Source organism: Eufriesea mexicana, unplaced genomic scaffold (assembly GCF_001483705.2).
Source record: "Eufriesea mexicana isolate 0111107269 unplaced genomic scaffold, ASM148370v2 scaffold124, whole genome shotgun sequence".
NCBI classification, from domain to species: domain Eukaryota; kingdom Metazoa; phylum Arthropoda; class Insecta; order Hymenoptera; family Apidae; genus Eufriesea; species Eufriesea mexicana.
The window spans coordinates 3,378,410-3,404,215 of record NW_016908357.1 but is presented as its reverse complement, the minus strand read 5'-3'; the positions used below and the strand labels follow the sequence as shown (position 1 = coordinate 3,404,215).

The 25,806-nt window shown below is 42.6% G+C and overlaps 7 protein-coding genes across 22 annotated transcripts in view; 6 read left to right on the top strand and 1 right to left on the bottom strand.

The window, feature by feature from the left end:
* The window catches only part of by (focal adhesion protein tensin), a 138,987-nt gene extending 136,194 nt beyond the window's left edge, over window positions 1-2,793 (top strand). For all 12 annotated transcript variants that reach the window (XM_017911242.1, XM_017911239.1, XM_017911248.1 and 9 more), the window contains 2 exons: window positions 10-292; window positions 485-2,793. In XM_017911242.1, coding sequence (XP_017766731.1) covers window positions 10-292; window positions 485-644 — 443 coding nt within the window. In that variant the 3' untranslated portion in view covers window positions 645-2,793. The remainder of the gene's footprint in view (window positions 1-9; window positions 293-484) is intronic.
* A 1,049-nt stretch (window positions 2,794-3,842) lies between these two features.
* Window positions 3,843-8,924, top strand: LOC108555453 (carboxypeptidase B). Its single transcript, XM_017911090.1, has 9 exons — window positions 3,843-4,024; window positions 4,209-4,520; window positions 4,601-4,700; window positions 4,885-4,990; window positions 5,400-5,561; window positions 6,631-6,844; window positions 6,978-7,193; window positions 7,924-8,108; window positions 8,662-8,924. Exons 1-9 carry the CDS (start codon window positions 3,843-3,845, stop codon window positions 8,835-8,837), a joined length of 1,653 nt encoding a protein of 550 aa, XP_017766579.1. The 3' UTR covers window positions 8,838-8,924.
* A 758-nt stretch (window positions 8,925-9,682) lies between these two features.
* LOC108555414 (transmembrane protease serine 9) lies at window positions 9,683-13,370 on the top strand. Its single transcript, XM_017911041.1, has 8 exons — window positions 9,683-9,739; window positions 9,865-10,159; window positions 10,615-10,924; window positions 11,113-11,264; window positions 11,868-11,941; window positions 12,354-12,660; window positions 12,767-13,073; window positions 13,168-13,370. The coding sequence occupies exons 1-8, from the start codon at window positions 9,697-9,699 to the stop codon at window positions 13,330-13,332; spliced, it is 1,653 nt and encodes a 550-aa protein (XP_017766530.1). The 5' UTR covers window positions 9,683-9,696; the 3' UTR covers window positions 13,333-13,370.
* Window positions 13,371-13,902: 532 nt separating this feature from the next.
* LOC108555572 (trypsin) lies at window positions 13,903-14,836 on the top strand. The gene is made up of 3 exons (XM_017911305.1): window positions 13,903-14,216; window positions 14,282-14,597; window positions 14,666-14,836. The coding sequence occupies exons 1-3, from the start codon at window positions 13,903-13,905 to the stop codon at window positions 14,834-14,836; spliced, it is 801 nt and encodes a 266-aa protein (XP_017766794.1).
* Window positions 14,837-14,994: 158 nt separating this feature from the next.
* On the bottom strand, window positions 14,995-18,459 carry LOC108555424 (carboxypeptidase B). The gene is made up of 6 exons (XM_017911051.1): window positions 18,162-18,459; window positions 17,707-17,901; window positions 15,990-16,123; window positions 15,726-15,901; window positions 15,424-15,652; window positions 14,995-15,357 (listed from the first exon to the last, which is right to left on the bottom strand). Exons 1-6 carry the CDS (start codon window positions 18,457-18,459, stop codon window positions 14,995-14,997), a joined length of 1,395 nt encoding a protein of 464 aa, XP_017766540.1.
* Window positions 18,460-20,306: 1,847 nt separating this feature from the next.
* LOC108555425 (neither inactivation nor afterpotential A) lies at window positions 20,307-22,839 on the top strand. Its single transcript, XM_017911053.1, has 5 exons — window positions 20,307-20,623; window positions 21,383-21,587; window positions 21,654-21,856; window positions 21,921-22,063; window positions 22,640-22,839. The coding sequence occupies exons 1-5, from the start codon at window positions 20,411-20,413 to the stop codon at window positions 22,734-22,736; spliced, it is 861 nt and encodes a 286-aa protein (XP_017766542.1). The 5' UTR covers window positions 20,307-20,410; the 3' UTR covers window positions 22,737-22,839.
* Window positions 22,840-25,385: 2,546 nt separating this feature from the next.
* Window positions 25,386-25,806, top strand: part of Piezo (piezo type mechanosensitive ion channel component) — a 25,322-nt gene continuing 24,901 nt past the window's right edge. For all 5 annotated transcript variants that reach the window (XM_017911251.1, XM_017911250.1, XM_017911252.1 and 2 more), the window contains exon 1: window positions 25,386-25,460. The gene's annotated coding sequence lies outside the window, so the exon portion shown is untranslated. The remainder of the gene's footprint in view (window positions 25,461-25,806) is intronic.

Genomic DNA, 25,806 nt, shown 5'->3' with positions numbered 1-25,806 from the left:
TGCTTTCAGCCTGTAACGTTTTATACCTTTTCACCATGGACACCGAGTCACTGACGGGGCCTCAAGCCATCAAGAAGGCAGTCACGACCATGTTCGAACAGAAGCCACTGCCTACAGCGACTATCGTTCATTTCAAAGTGTCCACTCAGGGGATAACCCTGACGGATAACGCGCGGAAGCTCTTCTTCCGTAGACATTACCCCACGAATAATATCAGTTACTGCGGATTGGACACGGAGGAACGCACCTGGGACTTTGCCAGCGAGGAGACTGGACGACCAGTCAGTGCCCAGTACGTTGCTTCTTTACATTCATCCACGTTCGTCTTTTAATCCAACTGCGTTCGAATCCCTCGAGAATTATGAATACGAGATTCACTTTAGATCCCTGGCTGAGATTGAAATTGAAATGGAACGTTTGTAAAAATTGGACGATACTTACGGTAAGTTCGATTAGTTATTGGAATTGTAATTCTTCCTTTCAGTCGATGCTTTGGATTCGTGGCCAGAAAACCTGCGCACAAATCGGACAATCAGTGCCACGTGTTCGCCGAGCTGGAACCAGAGCAGCCAGCCACGGCCATAGTGAATTTCGTGAACAAGGTCATGATGGGCAACTCCATAGCGAAGGCCAACATCGTGTAAATCGTCTTATTCGTCGCACGCGTCCTCCGAAATGCTCGAATAGCGGTTTCATCTTCGAGACCGAACAGAATCGAGGAAATAAAGGTTGAAGACGATTCATCGAGAAGGAATGAATACGCGACCCGATGTCGTTTACGAAGAAGAATACTAAGAACGTACTATTCGAAAGAAGCTAGTTGACCCTCGTAATAGGTCTCCGCGCATTTCGTGAACGTAGAACCGAATCAGTAGAGTGCATGAACGTTCTAAAAGCAAAATGTAGTAGAGATTAACGATAGAGATTGTATCGTTATTGTTATAAAAGAGAAGAGGTATCGAAGTGATATGCGAAACCCGATTCCATCCTCGCGTCAGCGATCGCACGATTTAGAAGAGAATGTTGTTACACGACGATCGTTACTGCTGGTTATTACATTAGCGAGTAGTAGAGTAATATAAACGATACTCGGAGCAAAGTACGATGCTGCGATCGCAACTTCCCGGATTCCTTCTGTAGAACATACACGGTTGTGTTACAAGTTGTATAAAAAGAAGAAGAAAAAGAAAAACTCGGGGATTTACATTAGGAATTATCGTAACGATTATTCGTTTATCGTTGACCATTTTGTACGAATTTTTTACGTCTAGATCGATCTTTGTATTAATTAAAACGTCGAGGAACATTTTCCGTAGATCCTTCAATTATCTTTTTGTCAATCGTATTCGTTGAGGGACGAAGTTACGCAATGCGACGTTATACTTTGCTTCCAGCGAGAAACTATTAAACGAACGATATGCAAGCGAACGTACCGATAGTTGGTAGGAATAGTTGACGAGTATCGACCGTGCTCATTGCGCGAATCTCGAAGATCGTCGCGCATTCGAAGCGCAGACTCGCGAGTACGTGGCTCGATCGTGAAACGCAGAATAGTTACATATATGTACGTACACGTATGTAAGTACACTGTTGCGAAATGATAAAAGAAAAAAAGAAAAAAAAAAAAAGAAAAAAAGAAAAAAAAACATAACGCAGGAAATAGTTGAATATCCATATACGTTATTAATCACGTTATACTTGGGACTCTCGAGTAATGTTTATCGAAGAAATGTTACGTCGTTGCGGAGCCGTGCCTGTGTATCGTAGCCCGCGATGTTCCCTGGGAAAGCAGCGGTTTAACGAATAAAACGTTCTATAAATAACTGTAAATAAGTTAAACAGAAAGTACGAATAGCGTCGGTGAAAGACGACATCCGTAACGAGAAGGTGGAAGGTGGAAGGAAAGAATGGGCAGTCGGAAGAGAGGAGAGAATCGATTCTCCGGGCGTCAGCGTGACGGAACAAAATAAACGATACTCGGAGAGGAGTAGCGTATCGAAACGAAACATCACATTTTGTTTGATGACTCCCCGTAGGTTCTTGCCATTTATTCGTCCTCGCGAGCGACATCCTTCGTCCGTGGAAGAAGCTCGAACCGACGAAGGAAGATCCGATCGGCGGGGACGACGATAAGCAGTCAATTATTACGAAAGAAATGTTATATGTAATTACGACAATACCGTGCCACGAGAGGGGATCTACGATAACGAAATGCTTATCGTATCCCCGACGTCGCGATAATCTTCTTTCTTTCCCTTCGTCTACTTTTTGCACTTGCTTTAACTGGTAATCGAGAAGATCGGTCGGATCTTTATGACCTCCTGCCTCTTTATCCGGATCTTCCGGTTCGTCAAACGATCTCGGGAGACAAACGGAGGCGGGGAACTTTTGTTGGACACTGTACTAGTCAAAATTCGATGTGTATACTCGAACGAACAGAGAATTCGACATAGAGATCTCGATCCCTTTGCCAAGGGACGAGCATAACGCAAATCGTCCGATCTTTCTTCCCGATTCTTCTCTGTTTTCTTCTTCGTTGTCGCGGCTCGTGGCCGCGTTTCCGGTCGCGAGACGCGATCGTTGTCTCGTCTTTATATGTTTCAATTTTCGTACACGTGGAAAACTGACTAACAGAGTAACATTAATTTAACACCAGTCATTATTATAATAATTATTATTATTACTTATTTACGCCCTCTTATTACGTACGTTCACGCAATAATTGTATTGCTGCATACCTGAACGGGTATGTTCTTATAGTTGTAACGATAATAAACCATATTCGCAGCGTAACACCAAATAATCCGTTCTCTTCCAGCTTTTCAGCGACGCGTGGATATTTTCAACCATCATCTACAAGAAAAGATACGACTTTACCTAGTCTACTTTCCTTTGCGTTTCTGGGTAAAACGCGCTCGTAATTTTCTTTTTTAAATACCGCTACCTAGGACGATCTTTGCTCCTATGGTTCGAAAAGTAGGATAGTTTGCTCGACACGCGGACAAATGAAAGCTGACAGTGTCTAATCCGCGAGTCGATCAAACTATTTTCTTTGGTCGACTCGCGAACGTGCAACCTCCATGTACGTTTAGACACGGAAAGCGTTCCCCATGACGAGAGGAAAAGTGTGAGAGAACTACGCGATATTCTTTTTCCGCGTTTTCCATTCGTCCCTAATCGAGCGAAATTCGCTGAACAGTCACGGTAAGTAACAGATTGCCTCCGAATTACCGTTAACGCATTAGACTGGAATGAACCGCGTGCAAAGAAAAGTGTTGGAACATATCCATCCGCGACCGGATTCCTCTCGCGCGACGGAGAAGAGTGATCCATGGTTTACTCGCGGTTTCTTCCACGAACAAAATATAACGTGTCAACGATACACCATCTTTTTCCTTGATAACTCTCCCTCTTTCATACTCCAAACTTTCAAGTCGTTCGCGAATTCTCGAAACACAGAGTACAATACCTATGCTCCTCGCGATCAGTTCAATTCAGGAGTGACTTAATTTACTCCGCGACGTGGTTGAAAAATCGGAATATCGGATACGTGGATCCGAGCGTTCTGTTCCGGTCAGTGAGTAGAAATATATTCTACTAACCTCGGGACCTTGGGTCCACTATAGCGGGGCCTTAGCAGTCCGACGAGGAACCCGAGTACTGAATACCATACAGAAATCCCGTAAGCCGGGCCCGTCGAGCAGTTCAGTGAAATTGTCCTTTTTTCGCGTGTACGCTTACGAGCAACGAGTCTCGAAAGACTGGTTCCGTCTCGAAGCATAAGATCAGTCAACAAGGAGACTTCGAGACGACCGCATATCCTGGCCTGATTCAGGCCGATCATGGCTGTCGACTTCGGGTCGATCCTGTGCCTCGTGCTCGGTTTATCGGTGATCATCGCCTCGAATCGAACCACTGCTCGGCCGCAGCGCGGCGAATTTGAATTTCTGCCCGGAGAAAAGTATAATTGCTCGTCCGTGGGAGAGGTGGATTGGTCGTACGACGAGGAAAGTCGAGAATCGAGGTTCGTGTTTGTGTGTTTGTGTTTGGGTGTTGGGGTAGATTTTGTACTGACCGGTATTTATCGATAATCGTTAGCAACTCGCGAATCGATATTCCAATCGGATTATTTCGTTTTAATAAATTACTCGTTGCTAGTGACGAACACGGTGTAAATTACGCTGAAAGAATGGTGGCCATTGTTTTAGGTGCCTGCACGAAGGGGACACCGTGTCCAATGACACCGACGATTTAAAGATCGGCGACAAAAGCAGAGGCTTCTCTTTCGTGAACATGGTCGAATCGATGTTTTCCGCGGTAGCTAACGGAATCGGCTCTTTTGTGACCAGCATTATTGGCACGGAGAAAAATTTTAAGCCACGGTCTCCCAGAGTCAGCTACAGAAATCATCAACTGATCAGGCTGTACCCCAATTCGCAAACCCACGTGAACGAGCTGAAGGAACTGAAAGAGGCTGAACCCGAGGACGTCAAATTTTGGGCCGAGCCAATGTACAACAAGTTCGTTTCTTTATTATCATATAGTTTTTGTTTTAACCCGAAGGATTAGGAAGGACTGACGTTCAGAATCGATATTTCAGGACGACGGACGTGGTTGTTGGGCCAGATCTAGTCTCCGAGGTGAAGATGTTCCTCAGAGACAAAGGGATAGACTTCAAGGTACTGATACCGGATCTCCAGGTATGCTATGATATTCTATATTTAAATCAGATTATTATACGACGCGCGATTACCTGTAAAAAGGTAACTTTAGTCAAGGCAATTAATAACATGTACATTAAAAAGAATTACTCGGAAATTACGATAAGCTCTGTGGAGTTTATTCAATTTGTTGACCGACTGCTTTCTTGGCCTGTTCTAATAGAAAATAATAGCGTATCAGAATCCAAAAATGAGCAAGGAGCAACGCGAAGATCTCGTCACGTCTCATGGCCACAGTATGACTTGGAAACGTTATCATCGATATGGAGGTAAATACTCTCTGCATCTTTTTGCGCGTCTTTCTAAAATTCGGATTTTCAGTATTCCAGCACCATATGTTTCTCCGCTTTAAATCACGGTAAGAATTCTGTCCCATTTCGTCTGCCTATAAAGTTTACCATGCACTTCCAGAGAGTTCCCTGCATCCAGCTCTTCTAATGGCGAAAGCTTTCAGCACGGACCTGGTCCCCTGGTTCCGAACGGCCCCTCCATCGGTTCCAATCTACTCCTACCACTTCTATCTTCCTCCTAGCCGTGTTCCAAGCTAACACCTCCCCACTACCTTTATCTCGAACGATAATATCCCTATAACGAGACGAACGAATATCATGGTAAATTCTAAAGTTTCTCGAACGCCATACGAAAGACGATTCAAACGATCGATGAGAATTTTTCCAGAGATCTGCAGATACTTGGAGTATCTGGCCTTCAGGTACCCGAGCCTGGTCGAGTTGATAACCATAGGACACAGTTACGAGGGGCAGCCGATCAAGATGGTGAAGATCTCGACCGGGCCCAACAAAGGGGGTGAGGCGAAACCAGCGGTCTGGATAGATGCTGGTGAGTTCCTGTTGTCATGTTAGTCATAGAAAATAACGCGCGTTACTCGGTCACCAAAGAGAGATGCACGAAAAATAAATGGACGTCTCGTACGAGTACGTGCTCAACATTTTCCCTCGGTCGAGTGAAATGCTGATATACGGTGAACACTGGAGTTCTAGCCTCCTCTCGCATGAAAGCCAGATATTTATTATTCTCACCGGCATTCCGTGAATTCACGTCCATACGCAACGCGAGACCTTGCATAATAACGCGAGACATCTTCTGTACGAGGTAATTTCTAGCGGGGAATTCATTCTTCCATTTTAAAGGGAGAAACGCTTCCTGCCCGCAATATTATTCCCTACCGTGACTGAAATCTGTAATTTTCGAACGAGAGACGTAATATACCCGCGACGTGTTTGTTCCTTTAATTAATTCTCTAATCGATTCGCGGGTACGATGAATGAACTTTAAGCACCGCGATCGTCGAATTTATCTACGATCGTAATCTGTTTCATCTCGTGTAAAATCGCTCAATGTTGCATCAGAACGTTATCCGAATATCTAACCTCTTGATCCGAGCATGTAAAAATCAGTGTAACAGTGTATCGACCGATTTCATATCCTACTCGAGACACGGCTACTTCTGCGCGAATACTTCTCCATGGCCCTTTCTAATGGTCCCGTTTCAACCGGCACGAAATATCGTAAAAGCAGCTGTAAAATTCCAGCAAGCGTCACTGCATGCAAATGAAGCCGAATAATAATTTCCCTTTTTCCGTGTTACCATTTCTCTCCTATCTCGATCTTCTCAGCCTTCCGAGCTCGTTTGTCGTGCATACATCGATACACGCGTCGTTGGAAACCAAATTCCTCTCGTGACAATTTTCCATTTTTCATAATTTTTCCCAATTTTTCCTAATTTTCCTTCGTATTCGCGTTGCTGAAAAATTGCCGCGGGAAGGATGAATGAAATTTCTTGAATGAAAGACTCGTAAGAAACGCACGCTTCTATGTGCACGAAGCGTGACACGCGATCCTGTCCCGTTACGCGGTTCTTTTCTCGAATCGTCCTGACATTCGGCAGGTATGCACGCACGCGAGTGGATCGGCTCCGCTGTGGCGACCTACATCGTCAGCCAGCTGGTCGAGAAGAACTCGAGCTACGCCAAGTTGCTGGACAATTCGGACTGGATGATTTTACCGGTAGCGAATCCGGACGGCTACGAGTTCAGTCACATCGGTGACAGATTGTGGAGAAAGACGAGGAGCAATCACGACGAGGATCAGGACGACAGTCGGTACGACTCTCAGCTTGGAACACTTTTGCGTGAAACGCTTGGTCGAGCGATCGTGATCTCGTTAAGTCGTTAGACGATGACGATGAATCGATGAATCGATGCAGGTGACCCTCTATGTAGGTTTCTATTCCAGCTTCCTTCAGCTGGTGAACCATTACACGAGGTGGTTATGGGGGAAGTGCGAGGGTGTCGACCCGAATAGGAACTTCGACTATCACTGGGGCGAAGTGGAAGAGGGTGGTGCAAGCTTGGATCCCTGCCACGAAACTTACGCTGGTCCACGGGCCTTCTCTGAGCCGGAAACCAAGGCAATGGCCGATTATATTTTGGCCAATAAACAGAATATTAGGTACGTGTATCGGGTGTCTGAGAAAAGTAACGAAAGGATCTCGCATTAATTGAATTAACCCTTTGCGCTCGACGATTTTTTGACTAAAGAAGGGTACGAGTTGAAAAATTTTCTGCTATAAGGCTGATTATATTTTTTGAGCAGTGAATAAGAAATCGTATAATAATTAACACGTAAAATTATTTAATTTCGATATTTCACGTAATGTTACATTATTTTAAATTTGATATATTAATTAACCCTTTACACCTGCCGATTTTTTGACTAAAGAAGAGTAGAAATTCAAAGATTCTCTGCTATAAAATTGACGATACTTCTTTGAGCAGTAAATAAATAATCATATAATAATTACCGCGTGGAATTATTTGATTTTGATACCTCGTACACTGTTACATTATCTTAAATTTGATATATTAATTAATATCGATCTTCTAAATCTTATGACATGGTAACTAGAGGTCGCCTCTCGAGTGCAAAGGATTAATATTGAGTTTCGAAATTTTATCAAATGGCGACTGAAGGGCGCCTCTCGAGTGCAAAGAGTTAAACATTTGGAAAGGAACACTGGCTCTGCAAAAATTGAAAATTATGTTTGATTAATTATTGGAACTTAAATATTCTTAAAAATCTGTCAACGTTTAATCAACTTAATTCGGAGGTTTAAACCGAGAAACTTACTTAGATTTGCGCACACGTTGAATGTCGATGACGGATGGAGGAATACTTTCAGGATGTATCTGACATTGCACTCCTACTCGCAAATGTGGCTGGTACCGTGGGGGTACACGTACTCGAGACCTTCCGATTATTGGGAATTGGCGAGCGTGGCTAAAAAGGCGATAGGAGCGATTTCGAAAATACACGGAACCGATTATCAATTTGGTCCATCAGCCGATCTGTTGTATCCAACTTCAGGTACTATCACGTGGAAATTAATATTATACAGATAAGAGGCAGAGAGTGCGCGATTTTTATCATCTTTGTTTGATACTCGGTAATCAAAAATAAAGCGAAAAGTATTTTCGCGTACCGATGATTAATTAAACCGATAACTAATGGGCTCTTGCACAACGAAATGGGGAATATTCCGAAGAAAGGAACAGAATTATCTCCTTGGACATTTGAAAAACAAATACTCGTATTTATATAAATATAAATAAACATAACAAAGAACTTTTCCTAGAATTATCATTTACCTGTGAAAGTACTAAACTTCCATTTCATGGAAATTACTTGATGATAAAATAATACTGCACGAAATCCACGCGAATAAATTTGTTTATCATTGCTAAAATTTATCATTGGAACATTCGATTATCTCTCGATTCTTGCATGGATATTTAGACCTTTACGAATTCTCGATTTACGGTAATTGGAACTTTATTGCATTCGATGCATCCGTGCATTCTTGCATCGAATTCGCGATAATTGACACGTGTAATCGGAAATGATACTTGATGGATTTTAGGAGCTTCCGACGATTGGGCCAAGGGAGTAGCTGGAATAAAGTACGCCTACACGCTGGAACTTCGAGATCGCGGCACGTATGGATTTCTGCTTCCCGCTTCGCAGATCGTGCCGACTGCTCGCGAAATTTGGGCAGGAATAAGGACGATCGCTCGTTTAATCACTTGCAACACGTGAACTCGTGTCGTTTAGATTGATTACAAACATCGTAAATTGCTACCAAACAGTTTAGATTGCCAGTGACAATCTCAGAATTCTACTCGATAAGCCTGGGATCGATCCAGAGATAATGCTAAATTTCGTTACAAAATTATCGAATGCGTACAAAGTTCATCTTGAAATAAATGCTACAGATGGATACCAAGGATCGTACCGTCACACGTTTCAGGACAAATAATCGTGTTCGATTTTAACGAATCACGTGTAAATATTGTAAAGTATCTATAGAAGTGCGAAAGGCACGCTGAGGGTTTCATTGCCGTAGAGTAATTTATGAATGCTTGGCAGGCGTGTAGGATATGTATTTGAACAGCGTTTAACACATGTAAAAATGGAATAACTAATAAACGTACTAAATAGACAACCCATGCTTGTGATTTATCATGCGAAACGAAACGCTTCGCTTTCTGTCCGTTCCAAACTAAAATCCGATACGATGGAGGGCTAACCGTAAATAACTTTTCGCTAATTAAATTGTTGGATCTCCTGCCTTTTTTGATACGCGATAAATGCGAGTTATCGCGGTAAACGTAATGGAAAAGAAAAGAAGAAAACAATCTGTGTGATAAAATCGTACGAAAGTAGGTAATAATGTATTATTAGACAAAATTCGGCCGTGATATACTACAAAGATAATCAATGCGCTCTTCAACCTAAATGTTTAACGGAGATAGATAGATCTATCGTAAAAATAGCATCACTTGTATTTATCACCGATTATGATTTAGAATTATCGCTAGATATCGTCCAACGACATCCTATATAAATCGTAATTTCCACTGGACTTGACAAGTTGTATCGAAACAATCGTACAACAATGTTCACCAAATTCATATTGGCTGCCATCCTCGTGATCCAGGGTAAGAGAGTAAACTTTAATATTAATTAAAAATAATCTAACCGATACCTATTGTGCCGACTAATTAGGCTATTAGCTTTACCGAAGTGTTAATTATTCAACGACTCGATGTTCGGCTGTTAACAGTTTGCTGGGCCATACCCACCAAACTTCACCCCCGCATCACGGACGGCGTTCCTGCCGCACCTGGTGAATTCCCGTACCAAGTTTCCATTCAATGGGGACTACCACCTCTAAGACCATACAGCCACATATGCGGTGGTTCTATCTTGAGCAAGAATGTCGTCTTGACCGCTGGCCACTGTGTCATGAATTTGGGAAGAACCAGAGTCGTTGCTGGCGTATACGATTTGAGCAAATCTGAATCTAGCATGCAGGTTCTGCCAGTTGAAAGGAGCGTCGTCCACAGTGGATACAACGGGTAAGCAATGTACTTCATCGTCGAACGATTATCCCGATTTTTCATTTCGAAATTTCACTGCCATTTTCAAATTCCGAGGAAAAGAATACGACGAATGTAATTTCCTTTTCTTACAAGTTTAATTGTAATACTTTAATTGTAATTGCCATCATAGAAATTTTTCATTCCACTCGATAACTTGCCGGATCTTTGCTATCCCTTATCTACCGATTTGAAGGAAATCTTCTAAAACGAGATACAGATCTTGTCATCAGTCACGGGACTGTGTGTAACACTGCATCAAGCATCCATCGTTATCTGCTCCGGTTATTCGATAATTCCTAACCTCTATTCAGCATTTCCTATTCCACGAGTAAATGGGATGAGATAAGGGACGAGTGTCTAGATCGACGTTAAAGCAAATAGTCTCGGGTATCGATAGTTCTACTAACACACTTTTCTCTATGGGCCCACAGTGGTGTCGCTCAAAACGACATCGCACTTTTGTTCCTGAGCGACGATTTAGTGCTTAACGACTTCGTGAAACCCATCACACTGCCCCAAGAAGGAGAAGATGAAACCGGAGATGTAGTTCTTTCTGGATGGGGATCAGTCTCCAAGACCATAATCCCAAAACTGCCCGAAACTCTTCAGAAGGCTGAGGTGACCATCCTTGACAACGCAGAATGTTTGCAAGAACTGAAATCCGTACCCGGCGAAGATCCTGAACTCTTCGACTCTCAGATCTGCACTGGAATTGGTGCCAAAGAAATCTCTGCTTGCTCTGTAAGTATATCGCGAATTGTTTCTACTAGTAATCATTTTCGTTGACCAATTGGTCTAGCTCGATGATCATTTTCCTATCGGAGCTGTAACTTAAAGCAACGCTAAAGTTGATCGCGAACGATGACGGAAGAAGTTAGGGATTTCTTTCTAGGATAAGATATTTATGCATCTGTTGGACTTGTTTTCAGGGTGACTCTGGTGGCCCACTTGCCCAAATCGTTGATGGAAATGCTGTCCAAGTTGGTATCGTGTCATGGGGTATGATGCCATGCGGATCTAGCCGCGCACCATCTGTGTACACCCGTGTCTCCTTCTTCGTTGATTGGATCAACGAACACATGCTTTAAATTCGTCACAATTGCTCGCTGTCGATTTAATGAATTTCTTCATTAAATTTCTGTCCAAAATGTCTATGAAAATATTAAGTTTAATATAAGTCGTATCAATAGAAAATTCGATCTAATTTATTTTGGAAAACCTGATCCCTGAGTCTGCAATTACTCGAATAGAAAGGAAGATAATGAAATCAGTGTATATGGAATCGTTACGTTTTAACCCACCTTTGTTTGCGCTGCACAACGAGACATACTTACTTTAATGACTCGTGAAATTGATCGATAAGTGTGATCTAGACGTTGAAAATTCCCCGTAAAGGTATGACCAACCGCGGCTATCGATGTTGAAATCCAATGATTATAACGAATCGATTTAAAGACGTCAAGACAGTGGGATTAATTTGAATCGAGCATAAAGATAGGAGTGATTTCTCCGAATGATCGAAGGGATTACATTTCCTCTTGCTTATTTGAATGAAACGATTGATAAACGGAGATAAAATTACCAATGAAAATGATTCGAAACTTACACGCAGTGTCGATATCGATAACCTTAATTAACTATTGAACTATAGCTACTGTTACCGTTATCTAGCATCTAATTCTAGGTGTAGCACAATTAGAAGGAATTCGCAAACACGGGTCGATTCTCAGAGATTTCCAAATATTATTATCGGGCCAGGTAAAAGACCTGTCGTGTGCAAAATTGATAAGATATGTTTATTAATGAAAGGAAAACGGAGAAAATTTCTGTAACTGTGAGATTTCTTGAATCCCGTATGTGTGTCCGATTCATGTATGAATCGAGACACACGTTTCCGATAAGCCTTTATCATCGATAATGAGAGTATATAAACTCTCGTTAAGATGAAGAGCAACAAATCAGAAAGATGTCTCTCAAACTCGTCGTCTTCGTGACCCTCCTCGCAGCGGCTGCTGCTAGTAAGTCAACTTTTAACACGGTTTAACTTTCAAAGCAAATCGACAGTTTTCTATTTGGAAGATACTTCTTTTTTTTGGAAAAATGGATAAGCGAAAAGAATCAATTTTCAAATATTTTCGTATTTATTCGAATTATCCGTTCCTGTCTGTAGTCAAACCATACCGTGGCTTCAGTTTGCCGTTATTCAGCAATCGCATAGTTGGAGGAAGCGAAGCTACCCCGGGTGCTTATCCGTGGCAAGTTTCCTTGCAATGGGGATGGCTGTTTGGTCAGTCTCACTTCTGCGGTGGCTCCATCCTCAACAGTCAATGGGTCGTAACTGCTGGACATTGCGTGTTGGCCGTGCCATCCTACGGTGATTTCGTGGTTAAAGCTGGAAAGCACAACCTAAAACTGAAGGAAAGCTCCGAGCAGACGATCAAAGTCGCGAAATCTTTCGTGCACGAGAAATACGTGGGGTAAACGAACGTTTATTTCGTTATTAAAGAACGTTTGACAAGTGTACCGAAGGTAGGTGAGCATTATTCGTCGCTTCGGAAATGTCACGAGGCTCGATAATTTCAGAAACGTGGCCCCATACGATATCGCGTTGCTGAAACTGGAGACGCCATTGAAAATGAACAATTTAGTTCAGGCGATTAGTCTTCCAAAGACGGGTGCCACGCCAACCGGAGATGCCATCCTGACTGGTTGGGGTTCGACCTCGAGGACCAGTAATCCAATTATGCCTGACAAGCTTCAAGTTGCCCTGTTGCCGATCGTCGATTTAAACACTTGCAGAGAAGCCATAGAAAAACTTACCGGCCCGTCTCCTTTGCACGCGACTAATGTTTGCACTGGACCACTCACTGGCGGCTATTCGGCGTGCAACGTGAGATATCGGACTTTTAAATAGAGCATTTGCGTTTATCAGGCGTCTCGGTACATAAGCGAAATTACGCAATTTATATTAATTATGATTTCAGGGTGACTCAGGTGGTCCACTGATCCACAATGGCAGCGGCAAGGCTCAACTTATCGGAATTGTCTCCTGGGGAATTGTTCCATGCGGAACGGTGGGCGCACCCTCGGTTTACACCAGCACGTCCTCGTTCGTCAGTTGGGTTGAAAACATCATAGCCAAGAACTGAAGCATTTAATCTTAAGACGATAATCGATATTATTAATGTACGCGCGCGTTGAATACTCGGCGAAGGCCGAATGTATCGTGTAATAAAATTCAAAGAGATATGCAATTTCATTCGTAGTTTCTTCGGAAACTTCAAACGTTCGCTCTTGCCGTGTCAGGTAGAATTCCCATAAACGAAGTGTTCCCGAGGTGCTAAAAATAAAACCTCGGCGCTAATAATTCACGCCATAAAAAGTAAGACGCTTGCAACGAGAAAGGAACTTGTTCTGAGCTAGCTGGCAAAAGGACAGATCCAGTTCCTCTTCGATATGTTCTTCCGCTGTTGCTTTCTTGCAGACTCACCATTTCGTCTCGATTCCTGGAAGAGGAAACAATTTCGCGAAATGACAGTTTGTTGCATTCTCGGGAAATTAGTCATAGCTTTTTTCACTATCTTCGTATGGTGTGCTGGAAGGAATGGTGAGAAATAGTCCCGTTTCTTTCGAACTTTTAATAAACTTTATCAGGTGTACCTAAACGATACAGTGACTCGGGCTTAATATTATCTGAACTCGTTCTTCCTTCGACAGAGATGGCTTCGAGTATATCGATGTTGGCGCAGAGACCAACGAGAATCGTCGGTGGAAAAGACGCAGAGAAGGGGCTACATCCTTGGCAAGTTTCGGTGCATTGGGGCGATCGAGAAAGAATGATTCCATCGAGGCATATTTGCGGTGGAAGTTTGCTGTCAGCCGGATGGATATTGACAGCTGGCCACTGCGACACTTTGGCGCCACCGATTGGAGAATTTCAAATTTTCGCTGGCAAGTACAAACTGGGAACTCTCGAAGCAACGGAACAGAGTAGATTTGTGGACAAGGTGTTCGTTCATCCCCGATACGACGGGTGAGTTTTCAAGATTCAATGGTTACGACTCTAAACTTGAATCGCTGATCGACGTAACGTTTCAGGTCCATAGGCCCATATGACATCGCGTTGATGCAAGTGGAACGACCGTTCCAGTTGAATCCTTTCGTTTCCACGGTTTCCTTGCCATATCCGAATTCTGTGCCTACTGGAGAAGCGATGCTAACTGGCTGGGGCAGCATCGGAAGAACCCTTGCCCATGAAACACCGGAGTATCTTCAGGCCGCCATACTGCCGATTATCGACTACGACCTGTGCGAGAAAGCAATAGCCAAGTCGTTAAAACCAAAGCAAAGGAACCCTCTGCATTCGACGAACATCTGCACCGGTCCTCTGGATGGCAGTTTATCCGCCTGCAAAGTATTCTTTCAATTTTTTAATTTTTCTATTCTCGAGTTAATTCTAAAATACGCGAATATTCTTTTCAGGGTGACTCGGGAGGACCTTTGGTCACGAGGAACGCTTTCGGCGATGCAGAGGTAGTTGGAATTGTTTCATGGGGATTGTTTCCCTGCGGAGCAAAGAACGCGCCCTCCGTCTATACCAAAGTCTCCGCTTTCGTTACTTGGATCACCGTGATCATGTTAAATTACTCTTAACCGGTGAAGACGAAGAATCGTCGTTATCTTGTTTTATTCAATAAATAATGCTTTGCTGTCACTCGTCTTACCCGCTAATAATTACAGTACACAGATACGTCACACATACAATGATCGATAGCAATTCGTATTTATACAACTACGCTACTACTTAACAGTTACAGAGATTTGCAAGCTTCCGTGACGATCATGACCGCAGCCAACGCTTCCTTAGCTGTCGGAATAATATAACGAGCTGGTAAGACGAAACCGTGCTTCCCAGTGTCTCTTAATTCCACGGTGTAGGTGTATTTCATTTTCAGGATCGCCTTGGCCCAGTCGTCGGAGCCACCGGAAGCCGCGTACAGGGTGGTAGCGCTGTTTCCGACAGTGTAAGCGCTGTTAGCCCCGCCTGCCTTCCTCATCGCCTTTGCTACCTCTCTGCCGACCATCTCGAGGTCTGCGTAATCAGGTGGAACGCGTTTGTCGTAGCCCCATGGGTACAGGATGTATTGGCCGTAACTGTGGAATGTCAGGTATGCCTGGAAAATATCGCGAGTTAAATAATTTCCTCGAAACAGAGAAACTGGGGTAAAAATGAAACCCACTTTAAAGTTAGCCGCACTGGCCTCGAAGAAGTACCGAACGGCGTTGGTTTCCGGCTCGGAGAACGGTCCGGAGCCTGCATAAGTTTCGCGACATGGGTCTTTGCTAGTTCCCAACCCACCCCATCGATAACCAAAGTTCCTGTTGAGATCCACCCCGGTGCACAGACTTCCCACGGAGCGTTTCCTGTTCTTCCTCCATAAACGATCCTTGGTGAACGTGTACTCGTACCTGCGAGTCGTAGGAAACCGTAATTAATAAGAGGCATTTGAGTGACACTATTCCTCTATTACAGGGAACGTACCCATCAGGATTTGCCACTGGGAGAATGTAATAATCAGCCTCGAGGTTCTCGCTATTTTCGACCAAGTGATTGATAATGTAAGTGACAGATGCCGGCGAGATCCATTCGCGGGCATGAATACCACCATCGATCCACAACGCTGGTGCATTTGGTTTTCCATTGCTAATTCTTATCACCTGCGTCACGTATTATTTTTCGTACTTTTCAAATTTTTACACCACTGTTTCATATTCTCTATCGATATTCGACGTAGCCAATAATTACCTTCAGAGGTCTTCCCTCGACGGAATTGCCAATACTGACGACGGAACATACGTCGGGGAACGTTTCAGCGAGATAATCCAGATATCCATGGATGTCCTCGAGTCGGTGGTAACTGGTCCATTCCATTCGATGACCTGACAGGTATACCTTCAAGATTATTCATAGGTTGCACGTTCGGTGTCCTTAAACGACACGTGAGAATATTCCGCTCCGTGGATTCAGAGGCGAACGTTTGTTCAGTTTCTGACGTCTGCGTCAGAGAATAAATCGCAGAGAGAGAAATTGAGACAGAGGAGTGAACGAAATAATTAGGCGGACGATTCTGAATCAACGAAGCGGAGTGTGCGCGCAAAAGGCTCACCAATAAAGTGCCAAGGGCCACCGCCACCGTGTACGCTAGCTACAGGATAACGAAGAGGACGAGGACGTGAATATCTACTTGGCACCCTGACCGCGACTCCCTTCCACCAAGCGTAACGAGCTAGAAAATTACTCGGAAGCTCAGTATTCAGTGACGTACTCTTGCCTGTTAGTCGAAATCATAGCCAGGAAATGACCGTAGCCTCGTGAAAACGTGGAAAACTTTCCAAGAGATTCCATTAAAAGGCACTTCGATATTAACGTTCGTTACGTCGGAGATTACTGAAAGTACTATTAACTCGTATTAAACGTGGAAAATTTACGTTTCAATCGGTGACAATTATCACGTGGAATACGAGGAATATTTCGTTCGTTGAAATTCGAGATCACGGCGTCGCTCGATGCGAATAATTTTCGTGCCAACGAATAACGCGATGATGATGATCTATGTTCTATTACGTTTGCAAAACCGTCGGAACAGGCTCGTTCGCGATTCCAGCCGAATCACCGAGTCTCCTCCGTGTCTTCCATGGTTTAGAGCAGCTTTCGAACGGGGCCGATTGCCAACGCTTCTCTCGGGGACTAGCTGGAAACGGGTAACGGGGCCGCGATCGAAACAACAAAGTTGTTCGTGAAGACGACTGAACACACGTGCGTTGCAGATGCACGCACACCAGCGTGGACACACGCGAGCACATATAACCGTAAATGTTAATCAGCATTGTCGACCTACCGAAACTGGGTTAACGGGTTAAATCGCGACCGGGCCGATGACCTGGTATCTTTCCATCGAAAAATGGCCCAGTGTTCGACGATTTTTCTAGTATCTCGTTTCTAAATTCAAGGGTACTCGTGAACGAGAAGGTGGATGTAAGCAACGAGGATAGATATTTGCGCGTCGTCGAGCGAACTATAGTTTCACGCGATTAATTCGCTTAGAACGTCTAACGACGACTCGTGTCGATAAACTTCACTTATCGGAAACACTTTCAAATCCGTTGGCTATGTGCGGACGACAATTTGTTCACGGCTTTCTTCGCTGCGTGACTCGACTCCGCGATAAAGCTTTAAACGAGTTGTCGCGTCTTCGCCATTCGTGTCAGTGGAACGGATAAAGTAACAAGTGAAACATCGTTTCACTGTCGAAGGCGACGACGCTTCTTTTCAATCGGATCCGACGAGCGAAATCGATCGCTGAAGCGACTCAACCGGCGGAAATCGCGCGATGACTCTGCGAAGTGAGAACGGAAAAGAGTATCAAGCAAGGAAAGCATGAAACCGGAAGCTGAACCGATGTACACGCCGAATGAATTTGCGATGGTCGATGGGAGAATGATGAAAGAGCGTTGCTGCAAACCTTTGCGACCTTCCAGTTCCTCCACCTCTTGCTCCGAGAGCAATGGGTTCTCCTCGTCTATCGCTCTTTGCAGATCCTCGATCACTACCTCGTATTGCAGTTCTTTTTGCTTCAGATAGCGAGACACTCTTGAAATTTCTTCTGGACGAATCATCACGTCCACTGCCGTGTCGTTACCCACCCATAACGAGAGTACTGTAAGAAGGGTAGAAACAAAAATCATTTCAATTTTAATCTCAGAAATTATTATCGTTATCGTTAATAATCGATCTTTTGTACCCTGTTCTGTTCCCTCGTAAGTCTAGCAAGCTCGAATATTTCTTACAAGAGAACGCGCAAAAATTGTCTCAAGCGAAATGCTTAAATTTTAGAATGCTTCTCGAGTTAAATTCGACAGGGTTGAAACAAAAGTTCTAGTTATCGATTCTCCCACTGAGCGAAGTGTTTATACGAACATCCAGCTTCCTGAAAATCCATGGTCACGTTCGCCACCAAATCCTTCTGCCCTTCGGTACCTTGGACCCTCCAGACCTGTGCACCGTCATAGGTTACCTTCGCATCCCTCACTCTAACCGCCCTTTGTATCGTCTTGGAGTTCTCCGCGACAGGTTCGTCCACGATCTCGATCCAGTCCGGGATCACGAATTCTCGTTTCTGGCGGTCGATCACTGCCGCTTCGACGACCAGCACGACGAACAGGAGGAACGCGAACGCGATGGAACGCGCACTCTGAGAACTACCTCTCTTCTTCATCGCGAACAACTATCCTCGCATCGACAATGGTCCCTGCTTTTATAATATTCCAGCCGGTCGACGATCGGGAGTAACGGGACTTAACGAGCGCGCCTCGAACCTCCTCGATCGCGGATCGCTCCAACTTCCAGCTTCGAGGATCTTTGACCTTGCGAAAAGTTCGCTTCGCAGCCTTTGCGAAGGACTTCGAAATCCATTTTATTGAAATTCCAGTTTATAAAACCTGTATTCGTTACGGCGAAGAAATTCCGCCTTACTTATCGTTGTTGCTTGGTAGCATAATCCGAACCATAATTTGCTTGCGAGCGAGGATGGGACCGGTGAAGGCCCGAGGGTTTTGGAGATAAGAGAAATTCCTCGTAAATCGCTGATTAATGGACCATCGTTTAAGAGAGTTCTTTATTTATTTATTTATTTATTTATTAAACGGGAAAACCCATTAGAATACAAAGAAAATTACAAGTTTCTTAAAATAGAGACACCGAAAAGTTCTATTGCTTAATTATTATTATTTGGTAATGATGTGATTCGATATATAGGATCGGTATTTGAGAATCGTGGTTTGTAACAAACAGGCCAAAATGTATACGATGTTCTAAATGCTCTTTGAGGTACATAAAGGTTTATATCATCGAGTAAGGAAGGACATTTAATCAAGCCATTTAGAATTTTGTAAAGAAAAAGGGAGTCCATAACTGTGCCTGTGATTATGAAAGTGGTTTAAGTCACTTATATTTGCTTCTGAAATATTAAAAGCTTCGGTATTTAAATACCTCATGAGTTATAAAATTAATTGCGATAAAGCTACAAACTCAATCTAACGACTCAATCCTTCACTGTTTTATGGAAAATAAATATATTTTATCGTAATATAAATGAATGCAACACGAAATAAATTATAAAATCGTTCCTCTTAAGTCGATGACTTAGACCACTTTCATAATTATAGGCACAACTGTCCTCCTAGATGCTAACGGGATGAGATTCAATTTGTGCAAGATAGGTCCATAATCATGGTCAGTAAAATGCATCGGAGTTCCCGACTTCACTTTCATAATTATAGGCACAACTGTCCTCCTAGATGCTAACGGGATGAGATTCAATTTGTGCGAGATAGGTCCATAATCATGGTCAGTAAAATGCATCGGAGTACCCGACCTACACCTGTATGAGCTGCAAATCTCATGAAGCTATGTTGCACTCTATTAATAAGCTTTATATGCTTGTTGATGCGAGGAGACCGTGTAATAGATGCATATTCGAGGTTAGATCTAACAAGGGTGATGTACAGCAGCCTAAGACAATAAATATTTTCAACGAAACCGAGCATCTTATAAGCAACATTAACAATATTGTTACAGTTCGCGTTTACAATTCTTGTTGTACAAGTTTGATCGTTAGATTGACGAAGATTCCCAATGAATACGTCGTTGAATAGATTTAACCCTATTGAAAGGTTGACAGCTCTATTCTCTGAACTTCTGTTGAAGACATCTCTCTTTATAGTAAACAGCCGATTGTTATTTTGTCCGAACATCCTGAAAGGTGCTGGATTACTCTTCCCTGAAATTACGATCCTCTTAGCCGAATGAATTAATTTTTACTTAGCCGAATACCGGATAGATATGAAAATCTCGTAAGAGTATAATAAATGTGCTGAGAAAAATTGAGACAAAATAAAAATCTAACCCCTAGGTAGCATACATCAGATACTCTCGATAGTGATAGACCGCGTAATATGTAGTCATATAAAATAGGACATAAACTAGATCTCATAAGTTTGCATTTTTCGATATCAGAGTTATCGAACTCGACGCGAAGAATCTCGAGTTTAATGGAAAATATCTCATCAGAAATGGCGCGTGTTGTATTTACTACGATCGATCGTTGAGAGTTTCGGTTGGTAAGGTCGATAGTGCTTGGTTGTGCAATAGAAGAGATTTAAGTCGGTATGAATGAGCTTTCAATCAACGCACATTCCGCGCAAGCGTCCACGGGCTTATTTGGTCTCCGCGCGGTGCTTCTGATCGCATTTAAGCGTGGTGCGAGTCGAGCGATGAAGCTGAAACTGTCGGAAAACACGGAGCACTTCGGACGCAGTCGTAAAGCCATGAAGATCCTGTTGACGATAGCCTGCTTGGTCGTCGTGGCCGCAACTTTCGAGGTACCGTTTCGCGTTTAATGTCGGAAATATCGCCGCGGAGGATGCTGCTGCATTTTTCTGCATACCGTTAGCTGAACGCGTTCGAGAAATCGACGCGAGAGTTCGAGGTGATCGTGCAGGTGGTTCGATATCGGTGATAGGAACGATCGAGGCTGTTGGAATTTGGCAAGGGTACCAGAGCTCGTGTGACAAACTCGCGAGATTCCAGAGATACCAGACTAGGAGGAACTGAGGCAAATTCGATGACGACGCGATTAAACAATCGTTAGGAAAAATTGCGAAAGAGGACTAATTGTCTGACGAAATTCTGGGAACGCGTTTCGTCGTGAAGGCCGGATTACGAAAGGTGGAAGAGAAGAAGATCGAAGTATAGATCGGAAGCGTTTTATACTTGTACCGCGTAAGGTTTCCCTTATCTACCTTAATACCAGTGCATATTCGATTCTCGACAATGCTCCTCGAGCACGTGAGGCCGGTGTGTTTCGCTTAGCGCAAGTTTACGCGCGTGAAAGTCGTGGAAATGGAGGATTTATCGGAACAATGTGACAGAATTATCCATCGCGCCATTATTTTCCCTAGCGTCGCGTCGTTGCTTTACGTGGAACTCGTTTCGCTCGCGATCTAATATCATTCCCGATTACTCCACGAACTATGACAATAACTCTTCGCGAACTTAATATCTTCGTCGATTAGATGCGCATTCGGAACGGAATCGTTAAATTTCTACTCCCTTTACTAACTTTCTAAATTTCCCTACAGGATGACAGTCTCACGGTCACCGATCAAGTGTACCTGGACATTATGATAAACGATCATCCAGCAGGAAGGATCGTTGTAGGATTATTCGGCAATGTGGTCCCTAAGACTGCGCAGAATTTCATTACTTTAGCCACTACTGGAATTGGAGGGAAAACGTACAAGGGTAGCACGTTTCATCGAGTGATCAAGAAATTTATGATACAAGGTAATCGGACGTGTCGGTGTATCGAAGTGGAATTACCAGACTCTGATAATTTCTACTGTTTCGCAGGCGGAGATATAGAAAATGGCGACGGTACTGGATCGATCAGCATCTATGGGAAACACTTCGACGACGAGAATTTCGACATTGGTCACAATGGTCCTATGTACGTGAGCATGGCAAATGCTGGAAAGAATACGAACGGTTGCCAGTTCTTTATTACGACGATAGCTACACCGTGGTTAGATGGAAAGCACACTGTGTTCGGAAAGGTAACGAGAAGCATGGGTATTGGGAAAACAGGAACAGCGATCTATATTTCTGTTCGGTTGGCAGGTGATCGAGGGCGAAGACGTAGTGTTTAAGATCGAGCAGACGAAAACGGATGCTGATGATGTGCCTACTAAACCTGTGGTTATCTTCGCGTGCGGTTCTATTCCTACACCGTCTCCATTTAAAGTGGACGACAACATTTACAAGTAAATTTTCCAATCTTTTGCTGCATTTGCAATCTCTTGAGTATCGTGCAGTAACCGTGCAGTAAAATGGAATACTTATCTCTAAAAGAAGTAATTTTTAAAATATAAATATCTGATTAATTTCCTAGTAAAAGGACTTGGCTAGCTAGAATATAGTAACGCAGCAGATAACTCTAATTACTTGTTATAATTTCTATATTTTCTTTTCTTCGTTTCTTCTTCTTTTTTTTTTTTTTTTTTTTTATAATTAAATTATCGGTATATGATTGAATGTCCTTAAAGCACATGGATATGCAGAATATGTGTGTCATTAGGCAGAAGCATGAATCATTATAGATTCGCTAATTCCTGTTCTTCATAGATAGCAAAAGCTTCATGATACAGTTAAAACTGGCGCCATTTGCTCTCCCCTTTTGTAGAGAATTCTTGGTTTATTACCTCGTAAAACGTACGTAAATTAATCATGTGCGATTAGTATCGAACCAAATTTCAAGTGAGTACAACGCTATTAAATACCGCGCATGTATAAGTATTTAACTAACAAGTCATAATTGACATTGTTCCTTTAATTTACAGTATCTGGGCGTGGATAAAAGCAACATCCGTGCCGTTGAGTTTCAGTTTTTCCGTTCTTGCCTTTTTTCACTACATTATGAAGAAATTAGATGTCTAATTACGGTATACGTCATGCAAATTCTGTGAGCTATGAACAGAGATAATTACAATTCAAAAGCCTTTGTATCGTAATTTTATAAATAACAAAAAGACGAATAAAATGACGAAACCCTATTCTGAAACGGATCCATGAAAATTGCGATCTAAATCTCGATCTAAAAACTTGTTAGTTACCATTGTTTGTAGGATTGCAAGCCATAAGATCGCGTTTGTATTTCGAGTTTTGAATTATCACTTTGCTGATGCCTGTTTTAAAAATAAGATTAGATTGTACTTGTTTTATTTTTAACATCTCGATAATGACTATCGCAATTGCTTTCCTCCGGGTTATTTCTGCAAGTTAGGTTTATATATAACAGTTATAGTTAAATATTACAAATATGATCATAAATTGCAAATATTTTCTTTCTTGCACAAGTAGTAATTTATAATAATTAATTTCGACATAGTTATACGATATTTATAGTCATGGTCGTTCCTCTAATTACTTTCCCAGTTAATGTCGGGGCAATGAATGATTATGGTGTTTAAATTAGTATTATGCTATAACGACACGGTTAAGTCTTTTGCCGATACTGTGGAAGTATGTTTCTGAAACACTAAAACAAATAAACGAGCTGTACCAAGATTGCAGTTACGATTATGGCTACCCCATAGTCTGCATTATTAGTGTCACGGGTTATAAATCGCGAAGATATAAATTAATATTGCGAGTCACACGGAATACTCTAATGTTACACTAGCGTTGCTAATTCTCTTCTTAATTTCTTCTTCGGTTGACAATATTTATTCAAAATTTAATAATCGAGCAACGTTTAAATTTATAATGTAGTAAAAATCTATAAGTCAAGTGGTACAAATTATTAATTCATTATTAAATAGAATTCTATCATATCCAATAGATTGCCATTATAGAAATCACTTGTTTTATGCAAAGTGTGAATTATATTATTGTCAAGGAAAAAAATTCTATAATTAGTCCAAATAATATGCAAAAGCGTCCATAGATTAATTTTCGAAATGCCTTTCTCTGTTTCGTAAATTCGATGGATTTACGGACACTGTATCGCTATAGCCATCTAGCGGCGGGTCGTTGGTACTAACCGGTTGAATGCGATACGAATTTCTATATCTTCCTGCGTATTACACGTCCCTGGTCACATACCTCTATCGTTATTCTGCAATCCTGTTACAATCAGAGCTCAGATCATAATAGGAGTCCTGCAGAACTATGATTTCGAGTAGGTCCTCTACTATCTCTATTTCTATCAGAATTTTCCCTCTCTGTCAGAAACCTCTACCTTCTTTTACCTTCCTACTATTTTCCTCGCGAATTAACAGAAATAAAACTAAACTATAAATCAAAGTAGGTACTCTTGTGATATCTTTATATTTATTCCAGAGCCTTCTTACCTTACTCGATACCTCCATTATCGTTCTGTGTCTCTGTTAACTTCGCACGAAAATAGCGGGAGTTGTACCGATTATGAATTAAAGCTGGTATCTTCCGTTCTTCAGCCTCCTCGCAGGGTTCATACTCCTTGTCCGAAACCTCCATTATAGTTCTACACTTCCAATAACACGGGCGATGTTCAAATGTATTCCAAGCTTACGAGAAGCACCGGCGATATTCTATATCGTTTTTCTTATACAATCCGAGGATATATTAAAAGAGGATTAAACAGAGTGTTGAACTTGCGCATTTAGCAGGAAAATATCTGCCAGATTATTCGTTTCGAATGAAATGAATGAAATAAATTTAAGAAGTTTCATATTTCATCGTATGATTTACTCACTTGTGATTTATACGAATCATGCTCAACCGAATTACCAACTTAGGTAAATCAACGTTTACAATGGAATTAAGTATCCACGTGTGTATAAACATCCAACCAAACGGACTGTTTAATTACCCAGCAATTAATCAAATATTCACAGTCCAGTTCCAAAATCAAAACTTAAAATCCTATAGCAGAAAAAGAAGAAATATGAAGACTGTCTTTTAAACTCTCCAATCAAAAGATGTAGAAATAAATTCCAATGGAAAAAGTAAAAAGGACTAATACATATAAAAAGCCACTTTATCAATTTCAATTTTATCGACATGGACGTATGAGGATATACGAACTGAAAAACGAGGGGTCTCGTCCGTTCTCTGTTTCGGGAAACATCTGGAACCAAAATGTTTATCTACTCCAGTATAATAAAAAAAAAAAAATAATAAAAACGGAGAAAATATGGCGTAAGTCCCGCGCACGAACGATACTACCGCGACCTCACGCATGCTGTCCGTGCGAACCTTAGAGTCTACGGTACTGAGAGGGGAATGACGCAAAAGAGGCGCGCAGGCGCGGTTCTCCGACGCCAGACACGGGCGTAGAAAGGTGGTTCAGTGAGTGTTGAGCCGGCGTCGACCGCGGTTCGTCGCCGGAAACGAGTTGGCGACTGTGATAGAAGCGGATGCGTCACGGCTCCCTTCAAGCAAACGTCTCGTGGACGTTTTGTGGATCGCTTGGTTCTTTGATCGAACACGCGTATCGAAACGTGCGAACTGAAATCGTCGGTGAAGGAAGGTTGCAAGTGTGACAACGTGAGATTTCGCGCGTGTTGAAGCCGGGCGGCGTATGTTGCTCTCCTTGAGGTTCGATCGACGGGAAGACAGCTGGGAGAGAGTCTATCCAGAGGGATGCTTTGAGACACCGGTGGAGTGGTTTCATTCAAGGTGAGCCTCTTTTTCCACGGACCCTTTCCTGGCCTATGTTGTACGCCGATTCCAGTCAGCTGACTGCGTTTCAATGTGCTTGCTAGGGAAATAGCGTACGCGCGCGCGCGTATGTGTGTGCACTGGTACGTTATTCTGGGAGTAAATCGCGGCTGTGTGGTACGTTCAACCCGTTGGCGATGCGTTAAAGAAATGAAAGTATGGTTGCAGTTATGTGGACGTAGAGGAAGAACGCGTTGCAGGGAATTACAGAAGCGTGAAATATTTTGAAACGTGAAATACCTACATTCGATTACGGGATAGTTAGCGAAATTGGAGTTTAATTATTGAGGTAGATATTCCTGCT